The sequence below is a fragment of the Cetorhinus maximus genome, chromosome 15, assembly GCF_964194155.1.
Source record: "Cetorhinus maximus chromosome 15, sCetMax3.hap1.1, whole genome shotgun sequence".
Classification (NCBI taxonomy): Eukaryota; Metazoa; Chordata; class Chondrichthyes; order Lamniformes; family Cetorhinidae; genus Cetorhinus; species Cetorhinus maximus.
Window position 1 is genome coordinate 36,340,493 of NC_135893.1, and position 27,304 is coordinate 36,367,796.

Here is a 27,304-nt window from a genome sequence, read left to right on the forward strand (position 1 = left end):
TTTGATAGAGATTTCCAAAATCTTGAAAAAGGAACACCCTGTTGCCACGTGTTTTACAAGCTAAATACTCAATCCACATTTGCAGTAAAACAAAAATCCCATCTGTTCATATTCACTATCAACAGCATAAGGAAAAGTTCTACAAAACTATCTTTTAATTGGTCAACAATACCAGCCCAAGAATTCAAACTCTAGCCAACTACACCAAACTAAACCTTAGATTTGTGAGATAGGAGTATTTGCAAGAGAACATTTTTCCAAGAAATTACAGTGCTGTATAGACAGTGTGATGTCTACAGTTTGAAATACTAAAGTGTAGATACGCCATTTAAAACACATTACAATTAGACCTCCTCTGGTGTTGAGCATGGTTAAGCTGTATAATGCCTAGTTTTATAAAGGAACAATATACTGTCCTCACAGTGACAGGCACTTTCTTTAAGGTCACAAGGTTTAATTATTAAGCAAATAGAGGTTAATGTCAATTTGTCCATGAGCTTGACAAATTGAAATTTTAAGGTGGTCTGCCTCTCTAACAAGGTGTGATGTTGGCATTTATCATGCCATGATTACTACAGGAGATCAGACATAAAATAATAGAATACACATTTTGACAGAGTTCCTGGTCACTGTGGTCCTTGCAGTTTTCAGATTTTGGGCAGTTACAATGCTAAATGCCCCAAGAAGTACAGTGACTATAAACAGCATATAAAGATTAAATACTGGTCCAAACTCTATGACATATTACATTTTTGAACCTGTTTCTTGTCATCTTGGACTTTGCTGTTTCTTTGGCAGTACATTAGCTATGCTACAATGCTGAACATACTTAAATCAATGGGAAAAAATGACTGTTGCACAAGTGGAGTTAAAACTGCTCGAACCCACAACTTTCTGACTCAAGGCAGACATGAAGATATTGCATACATCAATTCATCTTGAACGGTTTTGTTACATTTTCCTGTCTTTATTCCAATTTTGTATGCATCCACTTAGTCAAGTATGAGTGGGAATAAGTGCGGAAAGAAAGTTCATCTGGTTAAAAATAACTTCACATCATATAAATATTACTCATGATTGTTTCCCTCAAAATTCTCATTTCAAGCCAGTTACTTTTGGAGTCCATGGGAATCAGCATCGTTTCATTCATCAGACTATATTTGTGATCCTAAACCACCAATATAAATAGGCTATTCAACTGTGGAGGCTGTCACAGTACAATCCCATCCTCATGCATTGCCCAGAAGTGCACTTTCCAGGAATCAAGAAGCCCATGCTGAATTTTTCCTCCTTTAGGTCAAGAGTGCCCCAATGAACAGGCAGAAGAGAAAGGTTACCAAATCAGGAATTAATTACGGACCACCGATAAATAGGAGATAGAGGATGAGAAATGTAAACAAATTAGGGAAAAATAGAGATGTAACAGGGCCATAATACCGGATTACTTTAGACTGAACAAGAGCAAAAAAAACCAAAGGACAGATTTCTACATCAGTAGGACATCAATACTTTAGACCATTAAGGAAGAGCCAGTGTTGAACCCCATCCTAGGAAGTGGGTAAGCAATAATGCAAGGGTACATGGGGCAGGAAACAGTGACTAACAATTAGGGTTGAATATAAAAATGGAAAGAGAGAAGCAGTCAACACTTGGCTGGGGCGGAAATAAATCTTCCTTGGTGGAGTTCATCTGACAAGTTCCTGGAACTCTGTAACCTGCCCGATTATGAATCGATAAGATTATACATTGCAGAGGGCCTGATTTGCTGAACTGTCCCTGACAAAATCTCCGCTTCTCTTTCCTGCTTTTATGACATTTATTAAAACCTACCTTCGACCAAGTGTTTGGCCATTTGCCCTAATATCTCCATGCATAGCTTGGTGTCAAATTCTGTTTGGTAATGCTCCTCTACAGCACCAGGATCTTTTACTAAGTTAAAGGCACTATAAAAGTACAAGTTACTGCAGTACAGCAGACTGAATCAAATTACTCATTCCAGATAAAGTATTGGGCGAGTACTGTCCTCCCAATTCCTGTTGATGAGAGTAAGATATTCACTTATTTGCTCCCCAGTGGTGTCAACAAATATAGCCCTTTAAAAGAGTCACCAGAAGAGCGAGTGAGGTAGGAGAAACATCTTGATGCAGAAGGCTGTTACAGCATGAAAATTCTTCACATAGGAAGTGATTGAGGCACAGGTCATTACATCTTTTCAGGGGCAAGCAGAAAAATATTTGAAGCAGAAGGAAAATACAGGGCTATGGAGAGAGAGCAGGGTACAGGAAAGAGTTTTAGATCGCTGTGGAAAAAACCGGTACAGATACAGTCCTTTCTGACTTGTAACAGGTGCAAGTGTCAAGATGCACAGTAAAGCTCCTTCTGCATTCTGCTCCAACAACCTTGACACTAATCTCAGAAGAAAATCCCTGCAGCACAATTATGAATTTTCCATTTACTACAGGTACCCTTGTAATTACGAGACAACCAAACTGTGATGAATTATGAATAGTTTGGTGGTGCAGATTTGCACCCACCCAGAACAGTAGAACAATAGCTGAACACATTTCACTTGGAAACCATATGACCACCAGATCTGAATTCAAACCCCAGTCTCAGAGGTGAAAGGGCAAAGTGCCAGCAGGCTCACTGAACCAATCACGTACATACCAATAATGGTCAGAAACAAACTTTTATCCCAAAAATCTGTCAACTGCCATTTTAAAATTCAAAAATGTTTGCTAACAATCTCAAAACAATTAATTTAAGGAACAGTTAGTCTTCAAAGATTTCTTTCTAAATCGGGGACAAAATTCAATATTGAAGAGTTTCAAATAAGGCCTTGCACAGAAATAGCTTTGTGTGCAAGATAGCTTTGTTTGGAAACAATTTAAGTTACAAAAAAATCCTTCAGCAGGATCATCCAATCAAGATTAAGATGTTAAGGTGCAGATTTTGTCACGTAAATCAAAGTGCTCGCTTTTCCTACAATATGCAATATTAAATATGAAAGGGTGCAGAACCAAGGTAAGTACAGACAAGAGAGGCATTCAGCTCATCCTTAAACAGAAATCAGGGATTCCCCCAGGATTACAACTAGCATGCATATAACACCTAGAAATAGTCAGAGAACCTACATCTGTCCTGCTTGTAGCTGCTCCTGCAAGGCGATCTGTTGTCATAGCATGTCACTCTTGTACGTCTTTCGCCATCCTCACACATCCACTGCAGCTCTGCAAATGCTCTGTGATGTCCGTCATCCAACTACGCCGAAGTAGACCCGTTTTCTCTTGCTCTCCATTTGGCCCTCTAGAAGAGATCATTTTCTATTCTGGGTGTCACACTTTTGGGTTCTTTTTACTCTTGCAATTTCAAACACCTCTTCAATTTGTCTTATGGTCTGTATATGGAATGTTAATCATACATCTTAGTATCCAAATTCTAAAGGTCTCTATTTTCTTCCACAAATCTTTATTTATTGCCCAGGTGTCTGAGGCATACAGGAAAGTGGATGAATGTAGCGCCTTATGAGTTTTTTTTTCCTTGTTTCAAGCTTGAGTTTTGTTAACACATCCTTCATCTTCATGAAATTACTTTTGGCCATCGCTATCCTTCTGATTTCAGCATCGCATCAGTCATCTATTCTTCCCATTTGTCTTAAATAGACAAACTTATCTATTCATTCCAGTGTGACACCATCCAGTTCAACCTTCACTCTAGTTTCTTCTAATGATTCCTTCTGACTACTATTGTTTGTGTCTTTTTGGTGTTCATACTCAATCCATATTCTAAACTTCTAGATGTTAGAGCCTCTTCTGATTCTGCAAATAGCACTGTCTCATCAGCGTATCCCTAATTTATATTCTTTCTTTTAACTTATACCCCTGGAAGTACATCTAAATCTCTGAATATTTGTACTGTGAACAGATTGAATGACTTTTGGAACAGTACACAGCCTCGTCGTACTCCTCTCTTCACTTGCAACATATCTGATTGCCCATCTTCTAGCCTGATGCTCACTATTTGGTCCCAATATAGGCTTTGGACAAATCTCACATCTTTACTGTCAATGTCACATTTCAGCAGCACATCCATAATTAGAGAATCTGACTGCCCTAAAATGATTGTCAGAATCATAGAATGGTTACTGTGCAGAAGAAAGTTAATCAGCCTGTTGAGCCCATGCCAGTTCTCTGCAGCAATAATTCAGCTTGTCCCAAACCCACGCCCTTTTCCCATAACCTAGGAAATTGTTTTCCCCATCAAGTGCTTATACAATTCACTTTTGAAATCCACGATTGAATCTGCCTCCACCACCCTTTCAGGCAATGCATTTCAGACCATAGCCACTCACTGCTTAAAAATTATTTCCATGTCACTTTTGATTCTTTTGCCATCACCGCAAATTTGCGTCCTCAGGTTCCTCCCACATATGAGAACTGCTTCATCAACTCGGTCTAGACCCTCAACCAAATCTCCTCTCAACCTTGTCTAAAGCAAACAACCCCAGTTTCTCCATTTATGCACCTAACTGAAGTCCATCATCCCTGAAATCATCCACATAAATCTTTTCCACGCCTCGCTAAAGGCTTCACATCCCTTCTAAAGTGTGGTTACCAGAATTGGATACCATTCAGTACCATGCTTGACTCCTCAGACATTGAAGCAGTTTGTGCCCACATGCAACAAGACCTGGACACCATTCAAATTTGGGCTGATAAGTAGCAAGTAATATTCGTGCCACATAGTGCTGGGCAATGATGACCAACAAGAGAAAAGTTTACTGTAACAAAATTCAATTTTATTACCAGTCTTTCAGCAGCCAACACATTTCGTAATAGAACAGCATTAGATTTCCAAGACTCTATGATGATCACACTGACCTCACTGCAAATGACAGCCACTGAAGAAAATCCTGCTTTAAGCTCAACTAATAGATCAAAGGACACACCTCTGGCCATCAGTGCCCAAAGATTCCTCTTCTATTAGTGGTTAAATACAAAAAGAAAATAAATCAAAAGCTACATGATCAATTACCTGCTTAAACATTTAATATTAACTAAATACAGTCAATATTGACTAATACTGAAAGAATCACACAATTATCCATTAGGCATTTTCTTCTCACAGATCAGGCCCAAGCAATCAGAGAACAATGAATCCCCAACAATCATTAATACCCGCATTGTGGCAATGATTCAGTAAAATAGAACACGGTGTATCCACAAGAAGACAATGGTGGACTATCATGAACCACTAGAGTCCATGTGGTATGGATACATCCACAGTGCTGTTTAGTAGCTCCATGATTTTGACCCAGCAACAGTGAAGTAATGTCGATATAGTTCCAAGTCAGAAAGGTGTGGGGCTTTGGAGGGGAACTTGCAGGTGGTGGTGTTCATGACTCAGCTCCTGACTCCCAGAGGTTGTCCACCATGCATAATGGTCAAGTCAGGAGTGATGGAACACTCTCCACTTGCCTGGATGACACTCAAAACTAGCCACCACCCAAGACAAAAGCAGTCCACTTGATCAGCACCCTATCCATCACCCTAAGCATTCATTCTCTCCACCACTGATGCACAATGGCAGCTGTGTGTACCATCTACAAGACACCCTGCAGCATCTCACCAAGGCTCCTTTGATTGCACCTTCCAAACCCGCAACCTCTATCATCTAGCAGGACAAGGACAGCAGATACAGGGAACACCATTACACTGCAAGTTTCCCTCCAAGCCACATCACCCTGACTTGGAACTATGCTGCCATTCCTTCACAGTCACTGGGTCAACATCCTGGACAGCACTCTAGATGTACTCACACCACATGGACTGAAGCAATCCAAGGCAATGGCTCACCAAGACCTTCTCGAGGGCAATTAGGAGTGGGCAATAAATGCTAGCCTTGCCAGCAACAATCTCATTCCAAGAACAAACAAGAAAATCTGAGACTAACTCCTTCCAGGTTGCCAAATTTAGTAATTCACTGAATTCAAATTCCCCCAGCTGCTTTGGGGGATTTGAACTCGTGTCTCTAGAGTATTAATCCAGGTCTCAATTACTAGTCCAGTAACATTACCACCATGCTACCCTTCCCATTATATTATAGCTTTGGTCACAGCTAACCACAAAAGACTCAGCTACGTGTTTTGGGAGTGAGTTCCATCTTATTCCAAAGGAAAAGATTATTTTCTAACAGAACTAGCATTCTGACACAGGCACAAAAACAAAAATAGCTGGAAAAACTCAGCAGGTCTGACAGCATCTGTGGAGAGGAACACAGTTAACATTTCGAGTCCATATGACTCTTCATCAGAAGAGTCTGATGAAGAGTCATACAGACTTGAAACGTTAACTGTGTTCCTCTCCACAGATGCTGTCAGACCTGCCGAGTTTTTCCAGCTATTTTTGTTTTTGTTTTAGATTTCCAGCATCCGCAGTATTTTGCTTTTATTCTGACACAGGCCACCCACTAACCAATGCCCACTGTATAAGATCAAATTGACCTTTGTAATCAGTTCAGAAGCATCAGAAGTGACCTACAGCCACGAAGAATCAAACAATGATCTGGATTTTGTAATCAGCTGCAATGGTCCTCATTATTCAGTACACTGTCAACTGCCTGCAGAGTTTTCGGTCCACATAGGTTGTTTGGCAATAATTATGACTGATCACGCCATTATAAATTCATTTACACCTGAAATGTAGCAGCATAACTCTTTCTACCACGTTTGGTGGTTAACTATTGGGCAAGAACCGCAAATTCACGCCATTACAGTGAATTCAGTGTTGAGATTCTAGGCAGTGTATTGTTATAACACAGGCTATGAAGGAGCAGGGTAACATGAACCGCATATTACAGATGTCTGCGTTTAACTACACAATGTGTACTCCAAAGGTTGATGTTCAATTTACTCCACAATAACGGCAAGCACCATTATCCTCAATGCAAAATCCGGGCCAATATGTAACCACATATCTCCATCCCAAATTTTCCAGCTAGGGTCAACACTCATCATACATAGATCTTACAGTTTGCCATTATTATTAAGGATCTCTCTGTACATTCAATACAATCTAACTTCAAAAAGATATCTCACTTACAATTTTGTTTTACACATGAAATTAATAGCACTCTGAAATGATTAGAAGCACCCTGCTTTTTCTGTGTGAAACAATGCTAGCTTTTTATTGTAGCACGAGACAATAGCATGAAGAATATGTTTGCAAGCTTGATGCATAGAGTTTATTATGTACATCACTCAATTTAATTGCTCTGAGGCTAGTGTTTCAAACCTGCACTTCGTGGTTTGAGATTTTTTGAGCAGAAGAATTCCATCCATATAGCCCACCGTTCTATACAACCCCTACAGTTGTTTTGGAGCCAAAAACCCTGCATCAGCATTTCATAACAGGAGTCGACCAATCCCTTTTCTATATAAATTGGCGGCAGCTTTCTGCTTCAAAATCCTATCACCCTCTTAATAAAAAGGAAGTGCTGCCCTAAATTTTCTATTTTCGTCTAACATCTTCAACAGAAAATTGAACACTTCAGTTCAGCAGAACATGCCTGGATCTAAATTCTCCATAACTAAGAAAATTTTAAGACCTAATTTTCTCATGTGCTGCAGCTCTGGAGAGCAAAATCTTACTATCTATCCTCATAACTCAGCCTCATAGCCCTCCTCCACAGGGCTTCAATAATTCTACACCTTCCCTGTAGAGATCAAAACTTAACAATACTCCAGATATCAACTCATTAAGTTCAAATACAGCTTTAGCACCATGCCACAGCCCTACCTACATAAGCCCATAATTCATTTGTTTTCCTTGCTGCCTGCAAATAATGACCCAACTTAAAGCCTTGGTGTTTATTGGAATGGTTTTACATGGTTACACCTCTAATAGTTGTAGGAAACCACAAACAGACAAGAAAACCCTCGGATCCAAAATGGAACCAAAATCATAGCATTTGAAAAAATAAATTGAAAGTGTAAATGTAAACTCGTGAACTGTACTTAACACACATTAATATTATTTACTGATGTCATTAGCACCTGATCTGTCTCCCCAGTAAATATCAAAGCAATTATTTAATATTTCTGCAATTTTGCTATTGTCTGCGACTTTATCCAGTTCATCTGACTTTCCTAAAAGAGATCATGAATACTGATTTCCAAATAGATTATATAATTGGAGTTCAGACAAAATATGCAGATTGCAAATATCTCAGGCAAAAAGTGAGAAGCTAACATAAAACCAGAGACAGGTTATAAACATCAAGTAAGCGTGGAAAAAGAATGAAAAAAAAAATGGTATACTAAAGATAGGCACAAAAACACACATTTCAACAGTAAATCTAGGCTTCACCATTTAGATTTAATACAATAACTGTTCAAAATTTACATTAGATCATCAGTCACTGACCATACATCACAAATTCATGAACACTAGCTCGGAGAAACTAATGATTGCAAGCTAGAAGGTGCACAATTTGCAGATCAATTTTTTTGCGGAGCTAAAAATTTAAACTCTGTAGAAATGTGTGGTGCTGGAGGCCAAACACTGCGCAATTTCACAATTCAACATTGAGAAATCCAAATCCATCATCTTTAGCCCCACCACAAGCACTTGTCTAACATTCGTTCCATTCCTGGGCCGCAGCAATGTGTTCACAACTTTGATGCCCAGTTAAACTGAGCTGAGCATTAGACTCCATATTTTATCCATCAAAAGCATTTCCTTTTACGTCCAACATATTGCCAGCCTCTGTGACAAAACCCTTAACAATACTGATTCAACTATTTTAACAGCCCCATGGCCAGCCTCCTATAGCCATAAACTCCAAATTTCTACCACATTCATTATGAATCAAACCTTGCTCGCCCACCATCCCAGTCTGCTGATCTACACAAGTCCCAGTCACCCAATACACTACACATTTAAAATCCTTGTGGTCATCTCCCAGCGTACTCAATTAAAATTCTAGCCCTTATTTAGAAATCCCTCAGCCCCAACCCATAAAAACTTCTGCTACCTCCTTCAGTCCTGAATTATAGCCCGCCCTATGGTCCTCTGACTGAGCTCCAGCGTCTCTCTTTCCATTCCACCTACCAGTATTCCATATGGCAGCTAAGCTTTCAGCCATCTTCCGCCACCATCAAGAACTCCAACCTAAATTCCTTCACCTTACTACTCCCCCATAGTGTTAAAATATTCTGCAAAACGTACCTTTATCCAATTTTCTTAAATCCTCTAAGTAAACAAGAAACACACCAACAATTTACAAGGAGTTCACATTTGGAAGGCTGAGTTTGCCCAAATCAGAATAAAGAAGGATCTTCAAGATACTCTCCCCCATTTCTATTTAACACTCCCTAAGCTTCATCTTGCCACTCAAATACATTACGAGACAGTATTCTTCATACCCCAAGGCACATAATGCAGTCTCTTTTATATTGCAATCCTGCCTCCAAAAAGGAAACACCAAAAAATGAATTGAGGAATGAAATATGTTGGGTAAATGTCACACCTGTGATCACCAAGGTCTACACACTGTCAAGCTCGGGAAATAAACCCTCAAACTGGATACTCAGACAGAATAAATACTTAATTGACATTTTAAGAAAAACAAGAAAACGCTGAAGTTAAATCAATCACAAAGCATTGCAAAATCTTTGATCGCGAAAGGCACCTAACCTGTGCATTAACAGTGAGCCAGCATTGCAATGGTACATACCCATAACCAGTGTCAGTACAGGTAACTAGGGAGATTTCAGATTGTTGCAGCAACCCAACTGGTGCATTATTGTCATTTGGCAAGAAACCTAACCATCCTGGCTTGGTTTGGCTGACAATTGATTCTTAACTGCCCTCTAAACTGGGCTAGCAAGCCTCTGAATTTAAGGATAAGCAATAAATACTGCCTTACCTACAAAGCTCACATCCAGAGAATCAATTTTTTAAAACCCTTCCAATGTTTTAACAGAAGGCAGAACTAACAGATTAATATGTGCTAAACATATACAGCAAGAATTTCAAAATGAGTTAAAACTTCATACCGTTTTATCCCATGAGGTCATTTTCAAGTCCAAAGTCTTCACAAAAGTACTCAATCAGGACCTGTTCTAATGAAAAGTCAGTGATTTAAGATCTTAACCCTATGATTGTCTCTCCATTGGACGTTGCCTGATCTAAATGTTTCTTGTAGTTTCTATTTTTATTTCAGGTTCCCAGCACTTGCGTTTTTTGCTTTTTGTTCAAATTCATAGCTGCCTGGCCCATTTCTCTACTTGAAGCACTTTGAAATAAATACCTGATTACATTAAAAGCGTACATGAAAAGCAAGTTGTTATTGAGCTGATCCCATATAATCTCTCAGGGCATTTTGTTTTAAAAGCCAGAACCAGTGTCAATCCACATGATACTAGTATTTCTGCTATTGAGTGTGGACTGGAAGCAGATTGCAGACTCCATCCCCAACTGGTTGTGGCAAACTGTTTAGGGAGCTTGCAAGTTCAATCCCAGTCTGTATCGAGTTCGCTGATAGGCCAGGGAGAGGAGAGAGGGAGAGAAAAAAAAACTAACGTTCCTGCTCACCAGTCAGTGACCCTTTTCTAGCATGTACTTTTACAAAGAACAGGCGAGGACGGGGTCAGCTTCAGTTGTGACCTGCCTCTGTGGACAGATGCCTGCTGGCAGTTCCCACCTAGGCTCATCACGAAGATTGAGGTAGCAGTGCACACAACTTCATCAAAGCATGGAGTCAGTGCCTTCAGGATAGGAGCAAGAAAAGAAAAATCTCTTTCATTTTCACGAGCATACTTCTTAAGAGTTGCACTGCAGTGGAAAACACCAGAAACAAGATGTGGTTTAGTCAGACTGCCTATTGTGCTAAAAATACTGCAGAAACTAAAAATTGCAACATCAGCTATCTTGTCTTTCCACTTCTATCATAACATTTCTCTGGTACATAAAGCAAGGGTACAGAAGATCCAGTATGTTATTTTAAGAACCTTTAACACTGACAGGAGTGTGACGTGGGCAGAAAATCAACGTACCAATGTTCTGAGTGGCCAGCCTTTGCATGCAAGGATCGGCACCCATTAATCATACCAGCACATACTGAAAACAGCTGAGTCATTCAGGCAGTTTCTGTTCCTTGTGACTAACCAGGACAAACAACTATTGCAGATCAAATCCAGCCAACCTCCACCTTCCTCCTTCGCTGCTTTCATACGTAAAAATAATGAAGCACTGAAGGCTAAATAAAGCACATCCAGCATTAAAGTAGGGTTACTCTGAAGCATTAGTCATCAATATCCAACTCATATAAATATCATGATAAATGCACACCAACTATTAAATACATTAATGCTGAAGGACTTTTACAAACTACATGAGCTATGTTTAGAAAAGCTCCTTTTACAAGGTGCTTTTAATTAAAACTAGGGCTTGCTTTTGAAATTCATTGAGCCAACCACAGATACGGTATTGCGCAGAAATCTGATTAAGTAAAATTCTGTTTCACAGTATGGTGACTACTTTCTGTCCAATCAAAAACATCTGAAGATTTAAAGGGGATGGTCAAATACACAAAACTGAATCCAATTGTTCGTGTGAAAACAGATTCACTTACATATTAGTTTCTCCTCTGCTATGCATAATATGGCAGATGGGAGATATGCTCTCATGCTTGTAACAATACAATTGTGAAGAAGTGTAGAAAATCAGCGCATGAATGTTTTTCTACCCCCAATGTAGAGAAGCCCATGTCCTCCACTTAACATTTTCCACAGCAATTCAGCACAAAGGACATACTAGATACAAGCTCATGGCACTCTTGCATTCCAATACATTGCACAAGTTTTAATGGTGTACTTAATAAACTTCTAGTTTACGAATCAACACTTGAAGGACCATTAAGAGAAGCATCAATTGCTTCTCGAAGCAGCGGAAAAGGCAGTGTTTCCACCTCAATACTGGAGGATCAAGCATTCAACAGGATGCATGACAGAAACTAAAAGTAATCTTTTCTCTGCTCCACTCCTACAATTGAGGACTACTGATTGAGTGCATCGCTACTGGCGTCTGGGTCAATCTAATATTTGAAGTAGTCATTCTTCAAGTGCTAGCCTGCTGACACTCACTCTAGGATATTTGACGATAGTGGCATTAAATGGTAGCCCAATTCTTTCCACCACACTAATGCTTATCAATGATATTCAGGAGCAAAATCCCCCAAGCTAGGTTTCCTCTCTCTAACCCAGGATGCTAATACCAATTGTAAAGCATTAATAGAGCACCATGGCCAACTGATCCATTGAAGACTATTCACTCACTCACAAGATGTGTGCGCCAACGGTTAGGCCAGAATTTATTACCCATCCCTAATTGCTCTCTAGAAGCTGGTTGTGAGCCACTTCCTCGAATACAATTGAATGGCTTGCTAGGGCGCTTCAGAGGGCAATTAAGAGTCAACCATATTGTTGCCTGTCAGGAGTCACATTTAGGCCAGACCAGGTAAGGATGACAGATTTCCTTCTCCAAGGACATTACAGAGCCAAGTGGAATTTTAACAACAATCCAGTAGTTCCACGTTCATCACTGTTGATACTAGCTTTTCTGTTTACATTTATTTAATTAACTGAATCTAAACTCCTCACCTGCCATCCGAAGATTTGAACTCATATCACCGAATCATTCATTCTGGCCTCTGGATTATTAGTCCAACAACAATCACTATGTAAGTTACAGTCTGTGTGGTTCAGCACCATATCGAACTGTGGATTTACCCAACGAACTCATCAGGGAACAGTGATCATTCTCAGGGGGCCTGCTCTTCAATTTGACTTGTTCTGTTTTCATGTGCCACCTGCCCTCACTTTCTTATTGAATTCATGCTGTCTTTTGCTGGGCCCCTTCTGCTCCCAATAGCTCATCATGCCTGAAACTGCTGGTTTCTTATTTTGTTATCCTTAATTATGGGTTCGAGCCCTAATCAAGAATCAGGACTCATAATTTAGTGCTGTACTGAGGTAATGCTGAATTTGCAAAAGTGCTACCTGAGATATTGAACTTATACTTCATCTACTTGTTCAAGGCTTTTCATACCTTCGCTCTTCCATTAGAGAGAATAGAAAGAAACAGTCAAAGGATTGACAAGCTGATTAACTGTCCAACAGCCTACAATGTGAACGTTTCTTCCATTGCCATAAAAAAGTGAACATTCAAGCACTGATTTTCTATGCTTCACAAATGCATTGCTACAGGCATGACAGCATATCTCCTACCGGCCATTTTATACCACCCAATACAGTGGTTAATCCTAAATGGACTCTATGACCCCATGATGGTGAGGGACCCCCCCCCCCTCACCAACAGGCACTGGATGTCAAAACAGAATCCAGAGCCAAAGCTTCAGTCTCCACTCTTTTTTATTCACTTCATGGGATGTGGGTGTCACTGGCTAGGCTAGCATTTATTGCCCATCCCTAATTGCCCTCGAGAAGGTGGTGGTTAGCTGCCTTCTTGAACCACTGCAGTCCATGTGGTGTAGGTACACCCAAAGTGTTGTTAGGCAGGGAGTGCCAGGATTTTGACCCAGCAACAGTGAAGGAATGGTGATGTATTTCCAAGTCAGGATGGTGAGTGGCTTGGAGGGGAACTTCCAGGTGGTGGCATTCCCATGTGACCACTACCCTTGACCACCTAGGTGGTAGAGGTCGCAGATTTGGAAGGTGCTGTTGAAGGACCCTTGGTGAGTTGCTGCAGTGCATCTTATATATGATACACACTGCTGCCACTGTGCGTCGGTGCTGGAGTGTGCAAATGTGTAAGTTGATGGATGGGGTGCCAATCAAGCAGACTGCTTTATCCAGATGGGTGGCAAGCTTCTTGAGTGTTGTTGGAGCTGCATGCATGCAGGCAAGTGAAGAGTATTCCACCACATTCCCGACTTATACCTCATGGATGGTGGACAGGCTCTGGGGAGTCAGGAGGTGAGTTCTCGTCATAGAATTCCCAGCATCTGACCTGCTCTTATAGCTAAACTATTTATATGGCTCGTCCGGCTCAGTTTCTGGTTAATGGTAACCCCCAGGTGTTGATGGTAGGAAAATTTGGCTATAGTGATGCGTTGAATGTCATGGGAAGAAAGTTAGATTCTCTCTTGTTGGAGATGACCATTGTCAGGCACTTGTGTGGCACACATTCTATTTGCCATTTATCAGGTCTTGCTGCATTCAGGCATGGACTGCTTCAGCACCTGAGAAGTTGTGAATGGTACTGAACACTGCCATCATCAGTGAACATCCCCACTTCTGATCTTTATGAAGAAGAGGTCATTAAAACAGCAGCTGAAGATGGCTGGGCCTAGGACACTACCCTGAGGAACTCCTGCAGCGATTTCCTGGGGCCGAGATGATAGGCCTCCAATAACCACACTATTTTCCTTCTGTGCTAGGTATGACTCCAACCAGTGTCACCTGTCTCCCTTCCCGCAACCACTCCCCACCGCCCTCATGGCCCTGTGATTTTTTTTCTCTTTAGATAATTATCCAATTCCTTTTGAAAGCCACGACTGAATCTGTCTCCATCCACACTCAGACAGTGCATTCAAGATCTTAACCACTCTGCATTAAAAAAAAGCCTTTTTCCCTTGTGTCACCATTTGTTTTTTTTACCATTCACTTTAAAATCGACGTCCTCTGGTGCTCAACTCTTCAGTCTATGGGAAGTTTCTCCTTAACTACTCAGTCCAGGCACTTGATGATTTCCGACAGCTCTATCAAATCTCCTCTCAACCATCTCTTCTCAAAAAAGAACCCTAACTCCACCAACCTATCTATGTGACTGAAGTCCCTCATCCCTGGAACCATTCTCGTAAATCTTTTCTGTGCCTCCTCTAGAACTTCACATTCTTTCTAAAGTGCGGTGCCCGAAATTGGACACAATACTCCAATTGAGGCTAAACCAGTGTTTTATACAGGCTCACCATAAATTGCTTACTTATGTAGGCTTATGTCTCTATTTATAAAGCTCAGGGTCCATACACCTTATTACCACTTTCTTAACCCGCCTGCCACCTTCAATGGTTTGTACACATATACCCCAGGTCTCTCTGCTTCTGCACCGCTTTTAGAAATTATCTTTTATCTTATATTGTCTCTCCCTTCTCTTTCTATCAAAATGCATCATTTCATATTTCTCTGCATTAAATTTCATCTGCCACTTGTCCACCTAGTCTATCAGCTTATTTATGTCTGTTTGAAGTCCATCAATCTGCTCCTCAGTTCACAATACTTCAAAATTCCGTGACATCTGCAAATTTTGAAATTGTGCCCTCTAAAAGCTCAAATTGCTTAAATATGTTTGGTCATATAGATCCATGCTGGCTTTCCTTAATTAATCCACACTTGTCCATGTGACTACTAATTTTGTCCCAGATTATCGTTTGTAAAACCTTTCCACCAGCATGGTTAAACTGATTGGACTGTAATAGCTGGGTTTATCTTTACACCCTTCTGAACAAGGGTGTAACATTTGCAAGCTCCAGCTCTCTGGCACCACTCCTGTATCTGAGGAGGATTGGAAGATTATGTTGTGCCTCCACAATTTACACCCTTACTTCTCTCAGTATCCTAAAATGCATGTACAGCCAGCCTTTCTAGTATTTCCTCTATGAATATTTAGCCCATCCAGTGCCTCAACTACCTCCTCTTTCACTATGACCTCAGTAGTATCTTCTCCCTTGGTAAAGACAGATGCAAAGTAGTCATTTAGTGTCTCAACCACACCTAGGTCCCTTTTTTGGTCCCTAATCATTCCTCCTTTTACCACCCTTTTACTATTTATCTGCCTATACAAAACTTTTGAATTTACATTTATGTTGGCTGCCAGTCTCTTCTCTATGCTCTCTCTTCGCTGCTCTGCTTTATTTTTTCAATTCCCCTCAACTTCCTGTATTCAGCTTGGTTCTCGTTTGTAATATTAACTTGACATCTGTCATACACAACCATTTTCTGCTTCATTTTACTTTCTTTCTCTTTTGTCAACCAGAGAGCTCTGACTTTGTTTGCCCTACCTTTCCCCCTTTGGAAATTTACCTCGACTGTATTAGAATCAACTCTCCTTTAAAAGCAACCATTCATACCATTAGTTTTGCCTGCCATTCTTTAATTTCAATTTACATGGGTCATATCTGTTCTCACCCCATTGAAATTGGCCCTCCCCCAATTAATTATTTTTAGTCTGAATTGCTCTCTGTCCTTTTCCATAGTATCATAAGGTTTAGATTGGCTATGAACACTGTTCCCTAAATGTCCCCTGCTGCCACTTGACCATGGTATTCCAGTAACTTATTTAAGCTATCACATCACTGCCACAAATATATAAAGCTGATCTCCAATGATGCTGCTTACAGTAAGCTAATGATGTGCTCTTTTATGTGCCACACGATGTAAATACTCTGCTGCTAGAGTGAAGTAGCACTATTTTTAAGGCCAAATGTTCACGCAAACTGCAATTTAGCCTATTTCTTTTTAAAGGAGTGATTGGTAAAGTGAACTAAGAGGTTGAAGATATTCAGATTCCAGAATTTTCTGTCCTTAGAGAGATCTTCCATATGTTCTAAATGATAACTTGCATTCCATTATACTTTTTTAAAAAATCAATTGATGCTTACACACTCAGGATAGAAAACGCAGAGGCATTACAAACATGGGGTGCATGCCTTATGTACTTCTTATTACAACAGGTGCTCAGCAAAGTCATAATGCTACAATGGATGACTACAATTTTTCGGATAAACATAATACATGAGGCTAATGGCATGCAAAAAATAGACCAGCATCTCCTGTAATCAACAGCAACCGTCAGACTTGCACACTGCAATTTATTTTCTGGTAAACTATCACCCATACCACTATTTGCTGTGAAAACTATTTGGGGAGTCTGGCTCTTAGTTAAAGACAGTGAGAACCATTAAATGGCAGAGATCTGAAGGGACTTCTGCCATTTTTAATGGCTGCATTAGCGTCTGGGCCTATGGAAAACCTGTGCCTCCAAAACATGGGGGGAAATATGACAACATAGTGGTTATGCTGCTGGACTAGTCAGAGGTTTGGACTAATGATTCGTAGACACGAGTTAAACCCCTACCACAGCTGCCGGGGAATTTAAATTCAATTCAACTAATTTTAAAATCTGGAATAAAAAGCTCACTACTACCCCTCTGGAGAGGAATTGAAATGGGCAATAAATGCTAGCCAGCGACATCCACATCCCACAAATGAACTAAAAAAATCAGACTGTACCTCTCCCTTGAGCTGGCCTTCATCCAACAACGCTCCACAAGCTTCAACTCATGCAAAATACCACAGAATGGATCCTCCTTCACATTGGGCCCTGCATTTCCATTACCCATGCCCTCTCCATGCTCCAGTATTTCAAAACTCTCATTCTCATTTTCTAGGCTTTCCATGGCTTCATCCCGCTCAGAGTGATTTTGCCCTGTCTTTCTTCACCTCATGGGACCTTTGTTGCTCTAACATTGAACTTCACCTCACACCTTCTCCTATCATTTGAAATTCTGTACTTAGATTTCTCTACCTTAACACCTCACTACCTGCTTTCCTAAACGACTTCAAATTCCCTTTCCTTTCTCCCCCATGTTCAGCGTGCACTCTTTCCTCAGTGGTAAATGCTCAGATGTTTCCCTGTATGTGACCAGGCAAATAAATTACAATAGTTGATGATTAACATCAAACATCTTTGCACTTGCAAATTCCAAAACTGACCGGTACTTCTTCAAAATCCATTAGCTATTGCTAGATGCAGGAAGCAGTAAAAAGCTTTAAGATTTCAGCAGCAGCCCAGGCTGGTGCTGATCTAGTTCACAGAAGCAACTTAATGCAATTTTAATGATCGAAAAGGTGCTCCACAATTGGAACAATGCAAATCCTAAACATCACCAGAAATTCAGTCATGAGGATCAATGCCTACCTAGATAGCAAGCTTTCTAATCTACACAATTTAGCAATAGCGTGAATTTGGTGTTTTAAAAAAGACTGCAACAGCAGCTGTCCGTCATCTTGAAAACAATGAATTAAAGAGTTAAGCTAGCAGAACTTTATATCTACACAGTAGACTGTGCTGAAATTTTTTATTATATAATAGAAAAATGAGACATAAGCTATTAAAATTAATAGACGGGTCTGAACGGCTATTGAAATATGACAATGATAATTTTTAATACTGAATTTGAAGAACAGGATAAAACTGGCCAAATTGAGCCTGCTGGGGAAGGTTTAAACCAGCCTGACAGGAGAATGAGAACCTGAGCACAGTTTTAGAGGGGGGAAAGCAAAGCAGGAAATGGAAGGCAGAAATTTAGTAAAACAAATGTGCAAAGAAGTTTGAGGATTTCTCAATCTTTATATTTCAGCTTCACCACGAGTTGGCCTTTCACTTTTAATGTAGTCCCCTCAGGATCTCGTAATTTGATAGATGAGGGTTGAAAAGTAGTCTGTTTGAGCCATTTGGCTTCATCTGTGTCTAATTTAAACTCTGTGGGGTGTCCATCCACTGAGTTTAACACTCCAATACTCATTTTCAGTGTCACTTATCACCCCTAAGGAGGTTAAATTTCCGTTTTTGTGGTTCTTCCACTTCTTGCATGCAACTCTGCTTCAAAAATTTCTCCCTCATTTTAAAGGTGGTCAGCGTTTTTGAGCGGTAAACAATTTTGAAGTGGCCTATTTTGCCACAGTTGTGACACTGTCCAGCAGGGAGGACATTCTTCTTAATTGCTCCCTCCACACCTGAAGCATTTCAAAATGGTGGTTGGTACGCTCTTCCCCATTTTGGTGATCTTAGTCTTTGGCGCACTTTTATGGCCTACAAACTGAATGGTCTCACTTTCTTCACCATGGGTCCTTTGCTTCCCCCAAATGAACACCTGTTTCTCTGCTTCCCCTCGAAAGAACACCTGATTGTTTCCTAAGTTCTGTTTGCCTTGCAATCTGCACTGCTTTTACCAGTGCTAAATCCTTTCTTGATCTGATAATGCTTCGTCTAGGACTCATACCATGATTTTGTCATGAAACTGCTCATCTTTTAAAATTCCATAAGCACAGTTCCCAGTCAGCCTATAGAGATTGTTGATGAACAAATCCATGCTTTTGCATGGCCTTAGTTTCCTTTTAGTCCTCTCGATTATCAAGTTCCAACAGACATGGAAATAAGAGTTGGAAGCTTTCAGGGCTTCTTCATAAGCTGAAGTCTCATCAAGCCCATGCCTTGCTATCACATCAACAGTGCTAGATCCTACAGCATAAAGTAGGGTACTGACCTGGTCTTTCTGGTCTCTTATCTAATCCTGAAGCAGTTTGGTAGCTTGTGAACCTTTTTCTTCAGTTGCCCCAGTTCTGGGTGTTCTGCACTCAAATAGTTCTGGAAGTGATAGGGTGGATTTCATGCTTCTGAATCCTGGAATTGCTCCTGTTTCTCCGCTGCTGCTTTGAGCTTGAGCTTGCTGCTGTCTGGTCTCCAGGTCTGTGTTACGGTTTGCATTTGCTGCTCCCACAATATTCCAACGTCTTGGTGAGTCTTGGAATCTTTCCTCTTTTGTCCTTCCTTCATAGAACCCTTTTGTTGCCAGCCCTGTAGCTTCCTTCAATCTTTGCTGTTTTTTTTTTACTTGCTGGCACCATGTTTTGTTGTGTGGTAGGGGCTTAGATGGGGTTTTGAGGATCGTCTAGTCTCCCAAAAGTATGCTGCTCAAGTCTGTAGTCGCTTTAACCATAAATGTTTATTTAAAGCAAGTATTTACACATTTGGACCCCCACATGAGGTTAAAAATTCTCTTCCAGATATCTCTTCCTTCTCAGCCATGTGATCTGATATCATTATTACATCTGCATCATATATGCTTCTGATATTAACCCTTTACTTTGCAGTGTAGAGGGCACAAAATTCTTAAAATGCATTCAGGGGAACTTTTTTTAGCCAGAGTGTAGTAAACTGAACAAAAGGAAGGGCAGTTCTTTGTCCTAGAAAATGTGGCTGGGCAGGTAAAAGGGGTATTAGTGAGGCAGCATTTTAGTGATAGTGATCATAATTTTGTTACATACAGCACAGCTATGGAAAAGAACAAGAGATGGACCAGGAGGAAAAGGTCTCAACTGAGGAAAGGCCAATTTTACCAAGCCAACCTGCAAGTTAGCACAAATGGGCAGAAACAGCTCCTTGAAGGTTGAAGTGTCAGAGCAGTGGGAGGCATTCAAGGAAGACAGAGGGTTCAGCAAAAATATGTTCCCAAAAAGAAAAAGGTGGGGCCCCCAAATATACAGGCCCGGGACATCAGGGAGCATGGGGTGAACATTAAGGCAAAAAAGGAAAGCTTATGTTACTGTGGGATAAATACTGCAAAAAGCCTGGATGCTGGAGCGTGTAGGGGTGAAATTAAAAAGGGTATTAGGAAAACAAAGCGGGCATGAAAATATATTGGAAAGTAAAACCAAGGGTAACCCAAAGATGTTTCATAAATGCATGAAAAGAGCAGAGGAAAGAATATGGCCTATTAGAGACCAAAAAAGTAACTTGTGGGGGTAGAAGAGTGGGAGCAATTCTTAATGAGTACTTTGCGTCTCTCTTCACAAAAGAGTGACGATGCAGACTTTGCAGTTAGGGAGGACAAGTATGAAATATTGGATGAGATATACATGGCACGAGGAGAGATTTGAAAGTAGATAAACCATCAAGCCCAGATGAAATGTATCCAGAGGTGGTAAACTGAGCAGAGGCTCTGACAATCATTTTCCAATTTCCTGTAGTTACAGATGTGGTTCCAGAGTACTGCTAACATTGTAGTCATTTAAAAAGGGAGGAAGTGATAAACTAAGTAACTACTGGCCAGTCAGCCTTACCTCAAAGGTGGGCAAGTTGTTGCAAAAATTGAGGGACACATAAATCTTCATTTAAAAAGGCATGGGTTAATCAAGAGCAGTCAGTATGGATTTGTTAAATAAAGGTCAAGTCTGACTAACTCAATTGAATTTTTTTAGATGAGGTAAGGAGAGTGGATGAGAATAGCACATTTGATGCAGTAAATATGTATTTTAGCAAGGCTTTTGACAAGGTCCACATGACACACTGGTCAGAAAAAGCCCATGGGATTAAAGGGAAAGTAGAAATTGTATCCAAACTTGGCTGAGTGGCTGAAAGCAAAGCCTAATGGGTGACAGGTGTTTTTGTGATTGAATGACTGCTTATAATGGGGTTCTGCGGGGTTCAGTTATTAGATTCCTTGCGATTCAGAATATAGATCCATGATTTAAGACTCAAATGTAGGGGTATGATTAAGAAGTTTGCAGGATATATAAAAATTGGCCAAAGGGTGATAATGGGGAAGAAAGCTGTACACTGCAGAAGATATCAGTGTGTTGGTCTGGTGGACAGAAATGTCACCGTAAGAATTCAGTCTGAAGTGTATGGCAAGGGTAAACATTTGGAGAGGGTAATCAAGGTAAGAGAATACACAATAAATGGTAGGCTATTGTGATGCACAGAGGAACAGATGGATCTTGGTATCCATGTCCACAGGTTCTTGATGATAAAGTGGTTAAAGGAGACATACAGGACACTTCCCTTTATTCGCCAAGGCACAGAATATAAGAGCAGGGGGGATATGATAGAACTGCATAAAACACTAATTAGGTTGCAGCTAGAATACTGCATACAGTTCTGGTCACCATATTACAGGAAGGATGTGTTCACACCATAAAGGATACAGAGGAGTTTTACGAAGATTTTTCCAGGAATGAGAATTTTAGCTATGAGGGAAGATTGGATAGGCTGAGCTTGTTTACTTTGGGACAGATGAGGCTGATTGGAGATTTAACAGAGATGTATAAAAATAAGAGTTCTAAACAGAGTGATTGGAAGGGCCTATTTTCCTGTGCAAACAAGTTGGAGGCAAAGATTTAAAGTTACTGGTGGAAGGATTAGGGGTGAGCTGAGGACCAATACTTTCCACAGAGGGTGGTGGTAGTCTGGAACTCACTGGCTGAAAGGGTGATAAAGACAGAAATCCTCAATGAATTTAAGTAGTACTTGGATATGCATTTGAAGTGCTGTAACCTATAAGACTATAAGAGCTGGAAAGTGGGATAGGCTGGACAGCTATTTTTCAGCAAGCACAGCCACAATGCCCCTTTGTGCAGTAAATTTCTAGGATTCAAATCAACTTTGATTTTAAATTTAATCAATAGTACTTAGCAGAGTCGTCAGCAATCTTACGTACCATAGATTGTGTTGTATTAGTCGACCTTTGAAACATCCAAAAATCCTTCAAAACTGGGGATCAATTTACATGCCGAGTATAAAATGCGATTTGCCTGCGTGGATGGTAATTTTGAAATGTGGAAAAGAAAAACACCGTTAATTCATATTAAATTAAAATAACAGTTTATTGAATAAATTAATACAGAGATACCTTTAACCATGCTCAAAGTGTTTTTAAAAACGTCAAATTCATTGTCTTCGGCATCCAACGCAAAGAGTTCATTGAATTCAGTGAGTCACTTTGGCTATGGCATCATTGCAAGAATCCACTCTGGATCAGATATGGCGCTTTCGCTTTGAGAATCATCACCCCACAACAAATCATCTTCCTCTTCATCCACTAAACTGGGTATTCTGCATTTTTTGAACAATCTGATGACATTTGGTGCACTAATAGCACCCACTCCGCAGTTTGGCTGCTGGTCGTATCAAAATTTATCCACATGGCTGATGTGACTTGAATTTTTACTCATGTTTTTGTCGGTCTGATGATAAATCACTGGAAACTGATGATTTTGGCAGTGAGGTCTCTTGGTAGTCTCTGATCTTGGTCTTCTGCTGCAACACGAGACTGTTTAGTTCTATAAAGCGACTAGACCAACTAGCTGTCGGTCTGAAATCTTTGCTGGACTTGGGTTTGATTTGGCCCACAAGTGCGTATATATGCATTGCATCTCTGATGACGATGTAACCATTCTGACGATTTGAGAGGCCATTCCATTACATGCTTCTCAAGATCAGGCCAGTGGCTGGTTCCTGTTTCTGTTGGTCTTGGACATCATCTTCAGGTTAGATTCCTTCTCCTCCTATTCTCACTCCAATTTTTCACTAGCACCCAATTCCCTCGCTGCACAGTTATTTGACAAGTTAGCAAATGTTACAACTTTTAGCTTCAAAGCAGCTTCATTCGTTTTGCTGGAGGGCCCATTTCTGTTTGTCACTTGCCATGTCAAACATGGTCAGCTGTGTGTGGATGTGCCTTAAACTCCCACGCATTCTCGTCGCAACATAGCCCATGTCACCCGTTTGATCCCATTCAGCAACTTACACTAGAGGCTAAGTAAAACATGCATTTCTGGGGTGAAAAGTTGAGGCCAACTATTAATGCGAGTATTGAATTTCGTAGCTGAAAAGGGACGTCCACTTATACGCAAATGCATGATCTCTCGTGCTGAAAAAATGGGGTCGGCTTATAGGCCGCAATCTATGGCAGAGCCTTGCCTTGGGATAGGGCTTTAATATTGGGACCCCTCTCCCTCAAGCCCCTTGAGAAAGAAGGGGCACTCTCTAAGAAGTTATTTTATAAAGTCATCTCAGGGTCAACATCACATAAAAATCTGATCCTTAATCAAATGCTTGTCAGCCTTCCTGTCTGTATTTCTGGCTCATTAAGCCAAGGTCTCCCTGTTCCACTGTAAACAAGATCTCGAAGACTGGAGCTTCTCCATTATCTTAAAATGCCTCACCCTCCCCAGAGGTTCCAATTGCTGAGATCAAAAAGGAACTTCAAAACATAACAAAAAAAAACATTCATTTGTGGGAGGTATAAACACAGCAAAAAGATGTTTCTTCTCCACCCCAGTTCTTACCTTGTTACATCTCAAATCAGAAAGCATTCTAATTATTTTAATGGCTGCACTATATGCAAAGAACTGAAAGAATCTAAATGGCCATCAATTTTCTGACGTAACTACATAGCAGTCACTGTATTACAAAGTGATTTGGTCTGAACTGGATAATAATGTTAATGTATGTTTTCAATATGGAATTTGTTAGAATCACAATTTATGTATTTATAATTTTATAATACTGATCTATTGCCTATTTTGTAACATCTATTACAATATTTAGTCTATACATAATTTCTCAGGTCAGAATGGCTTACACCAAGTGACCATTAATAGCTGATAATAGTCAACAGTGACTAATTTCTATGCTTCTAGCCCAACTATCATGGTGCATCCAAGCACTGACCACACCGTTCTCTACCAACCTAGCCGCCTCTCTAAGGTTTGAAGCCCTGAAACCACCTGGCACAAAATAAAAATGGTGACACATGTCCCAGCTTCCCCATTCACAAAACAATTTCTACCACCATCCAACATTTGCAATCCTTGATCTGCCTAAGACCCAAGGAAACGAAATTGCTAAGATATACAGTGAGGAAAAGCAGATATAGATGGTATAGACTGGCATATAGGTGAAGAGTGAATGACAAAGTACACAAAATTTGGAGAGAGTAGGATATCTTTGTGTGTGTGTGTAAAAGAGAGACTTGCACAAGGGAAATAAGAGAAAAATGCTGTTGAAAAACTATTACGGTAACAACAGGTCTGTGATGCACAAGAGAGTGAGGTAAGACACAAACCAGAGTAATATAGAACAGTGCGAGATAAAAATGCATTTCAAAATTAGACTTTTTTGGCTCCACCTAACATCATGATTATTTTGTTTTTAAATATTTTCTTCCTTTGGTCTTCATGCCATTAATACCCTGCTATGGAGGGGATATAGGTGATTTACTCCCTGGTCTCTGCCAATATGACTCTGTAACCTCTGTTAATGAGTGGTAAAAATATAAGCAGACTTCATTCACCCATGGATCCTCTACTCCTGGATGACCCCAAACTCCCAACTCTCTGTGGCAGCTCCATAACAATGGCAAAGGCAAGGAACTCTCCATGTGACCAAATCACAAACGGATTCCTAATCTACCCTTGTGGCATCACACGCCAGCTCCCAAACATTCAGCAGTGTTGTCTCTAGGCTTTCAGCAAATGAATGCAATTTTCTTACATTCCTTATAGGCAGAGAAACATCAACCTATGATCACAGATTTTTTTCTTTTGAGGTGTTGGGGCGAGGGACATTGCCTGGTGAAAAAGGTTGATGAACAGTAGGTTTAAATGGGATTAGACCATATGAGGACAGGGAACAAGTTACATTACCAGCTAGCAAACTGGACACAAAGGAAAGTTAAGTACCCAGCATTATAGTGGGAGTAGGATCAATGGAGTGGGCAGTGGGTCTCACGGACATGAGGATCAATATGAAACAAATTACGTAAAGATGCGGGCATCAGCAGCGGATGGGGAGGTTTGGTTTGGTGGGGAAGCAGCAGAGGTAGCTGAATGGATGGTCATAACCCTAGTAAAAGAAAACCATGAGCTAGTTGTGAAGAAATTGAAAGAAAACAGTTAATAAATATGCATATTAAGCAAACAAAACTGCAGTGATATGGGATTTGTTTTTTGTTCACTTTATTTTAACTCCCTTGGGAACAATTTCCAGAATAGCAAAGAGGAAAATTGACAACCCCATGCATAAAAACATCACTTGTGTTTAGAGAGCTAACCAGCAAGCTAACTAAAGACCGTACAAACTGTGTTCCAACCAGGATACGGTGAAAGGAAAAAACGGGGGAGAGTCAAATAAATAAGCTTCAAACCAAGAACAGTAGAAAACAGAATTGTTTGAAATTTCTTCTCAAATATTCCAGGGTTCGGTGTACATAATACAGGTTTTTCATTAAAGCTCGATAACCAGCCAGATATGAGTACTTGTCAGTTCCTAAATTGAATTTCATTACTGATTGTACTAGCACCAAATAAAACTATCACAATTCAATAACGGGAGATTTCATCATAGCTGCAAGAACAAGGATTATTCATAACTTTCCAATCTGTGCAAGTTAAAACTGGTATTTTCCTATTAAAAGCTTATTTGCTTTTTAAACTCACTTTTGAAAGTCTCTTCTTCCCTCGCTGTTTTCAGCACCCCATTTAGTTTCACCTATAAAGTATACTATGCTCCAAATGGAGCAGGCAGCAACTCAGGAGCATACAAGCTCAGCCCAACACAAGCCACAGGAGGAGGAAATATTATGCAAGCAACATTCCTAACAGCTTCTTCTGTCTTTAATAATGGTTCAGCAAAATAGAAACTGGATAGGAGTATTTTTTTGAAAACTAAAGTTATGCACATGCGTGGTAGAGGCTCAGTGGCAGCATTAAGAATACTGCTCAAGCGAATTGAATTTTCAAACTGCCTGGTACACACAAAAAGCACCTTATGTCCCACTTTAAGAGGCCAACTGTAACACGTTTGTACAGTATATGCTAGTAATGCAGAAGTAAACCTATCGTCTTTAATACAATGTAGTCAAAATGCTGATGACAAACTCTTGCTGATGACAAATTCAACAGACGTTAGTCACTGTTTTGGTACAAGTTACTGCAGATTTATTAGTTGTACTTATTTAAAACTACATCTTACTTGGCTGTCCATCAAAATGAATTTCAGCTAGGAATGAAAACTGAAATTTTCATCTTGCAGAGACAACTGTTATTCAGTCATGGTAATTTTGAGCTGCATCTTCTGTCGTTGGTCAACACATTCAATGGTAAACTATCTGACAAGTAGAACGGAACATAAAAGTTTTGGTATTTTGATAAGGATAATGATATAATAATTAGGAAGGGCAGACAAACAGGGAAAGGAGATGGGGTAGCATTGTTAGTAAAGGAGGAAATCAATGCATAGTGAGGAAGGATATTGGCTCGGAAAATCATGACATAGAATCTATTTTGGTGGAGATAAGAAACACCAAGGGGCAGAAAACGTTGGTGGGGGTTATCTGTAGGCCCCCAAATGGTAATGGAGATGTAAGGGAAGGCATTAAGCAGGAAATTAGAGACGCATGCAATAAGGGTACAACTGTAATCATGGGTGACTTTAATCCACATATCGATTGGACAAACCAAACTAGATATAATTCTGTGGAGGAGGATTTCCTAGAGTGTGTACATGATGATGGTTTTTTAGACCAATACGTTGAGGAACCAAGCAGGCTATCCTAAACTGGGCATTGTGCAATGAGAAAGGATTAACTAACCATCTTGTTGTATGGGGTCCCTTGGGGAAGAGCGACCATAAAATGTTAGAATTATTCATTAGGATGGAGT

At 40.2% G+C, this 27,304-nt stretch overlaps 1 protein-coding gene across 23 annotated transcripts in view; it reads right to left on the reverse strand.

The window, feature by feature from the left end:
* Positions 1–27,304, reverse strand: part of LOC144690603 (eukaryotic translation initiation factor 4 gamma 3-like) — a 347,183-nt gene that overhangs the window by 210,301 nt on the left and 109,578 nt on the right. For 2 of the 23 annotated variants that reach the window (XM_078558269.1, XM_078558268.1), the window contains exon 1: positions 11,057–11,188. The exons of 18 other annotated variants lie outside the window; for them this stretch is intronic. Coding sequence is in view for 3 of the 5 variants with exons in the window: in XM_078558261.1 (XP_078414387.1) it covers positions 22,300–22,335 (36 nt within the window). In the remaining 2 variants the exon portion in view is untranslated. Of the gene's footprint in view, positions 1–10,057; positions 10,119–11,056; positions 11,189–22,299; positions 22,395–27,304 lie in introns of those variants that run through there. 3 more of the 23 variants (XM_078558261.1, XM_078558266.1, XM_078558262.1) reach the window with 3 other exon arrangements.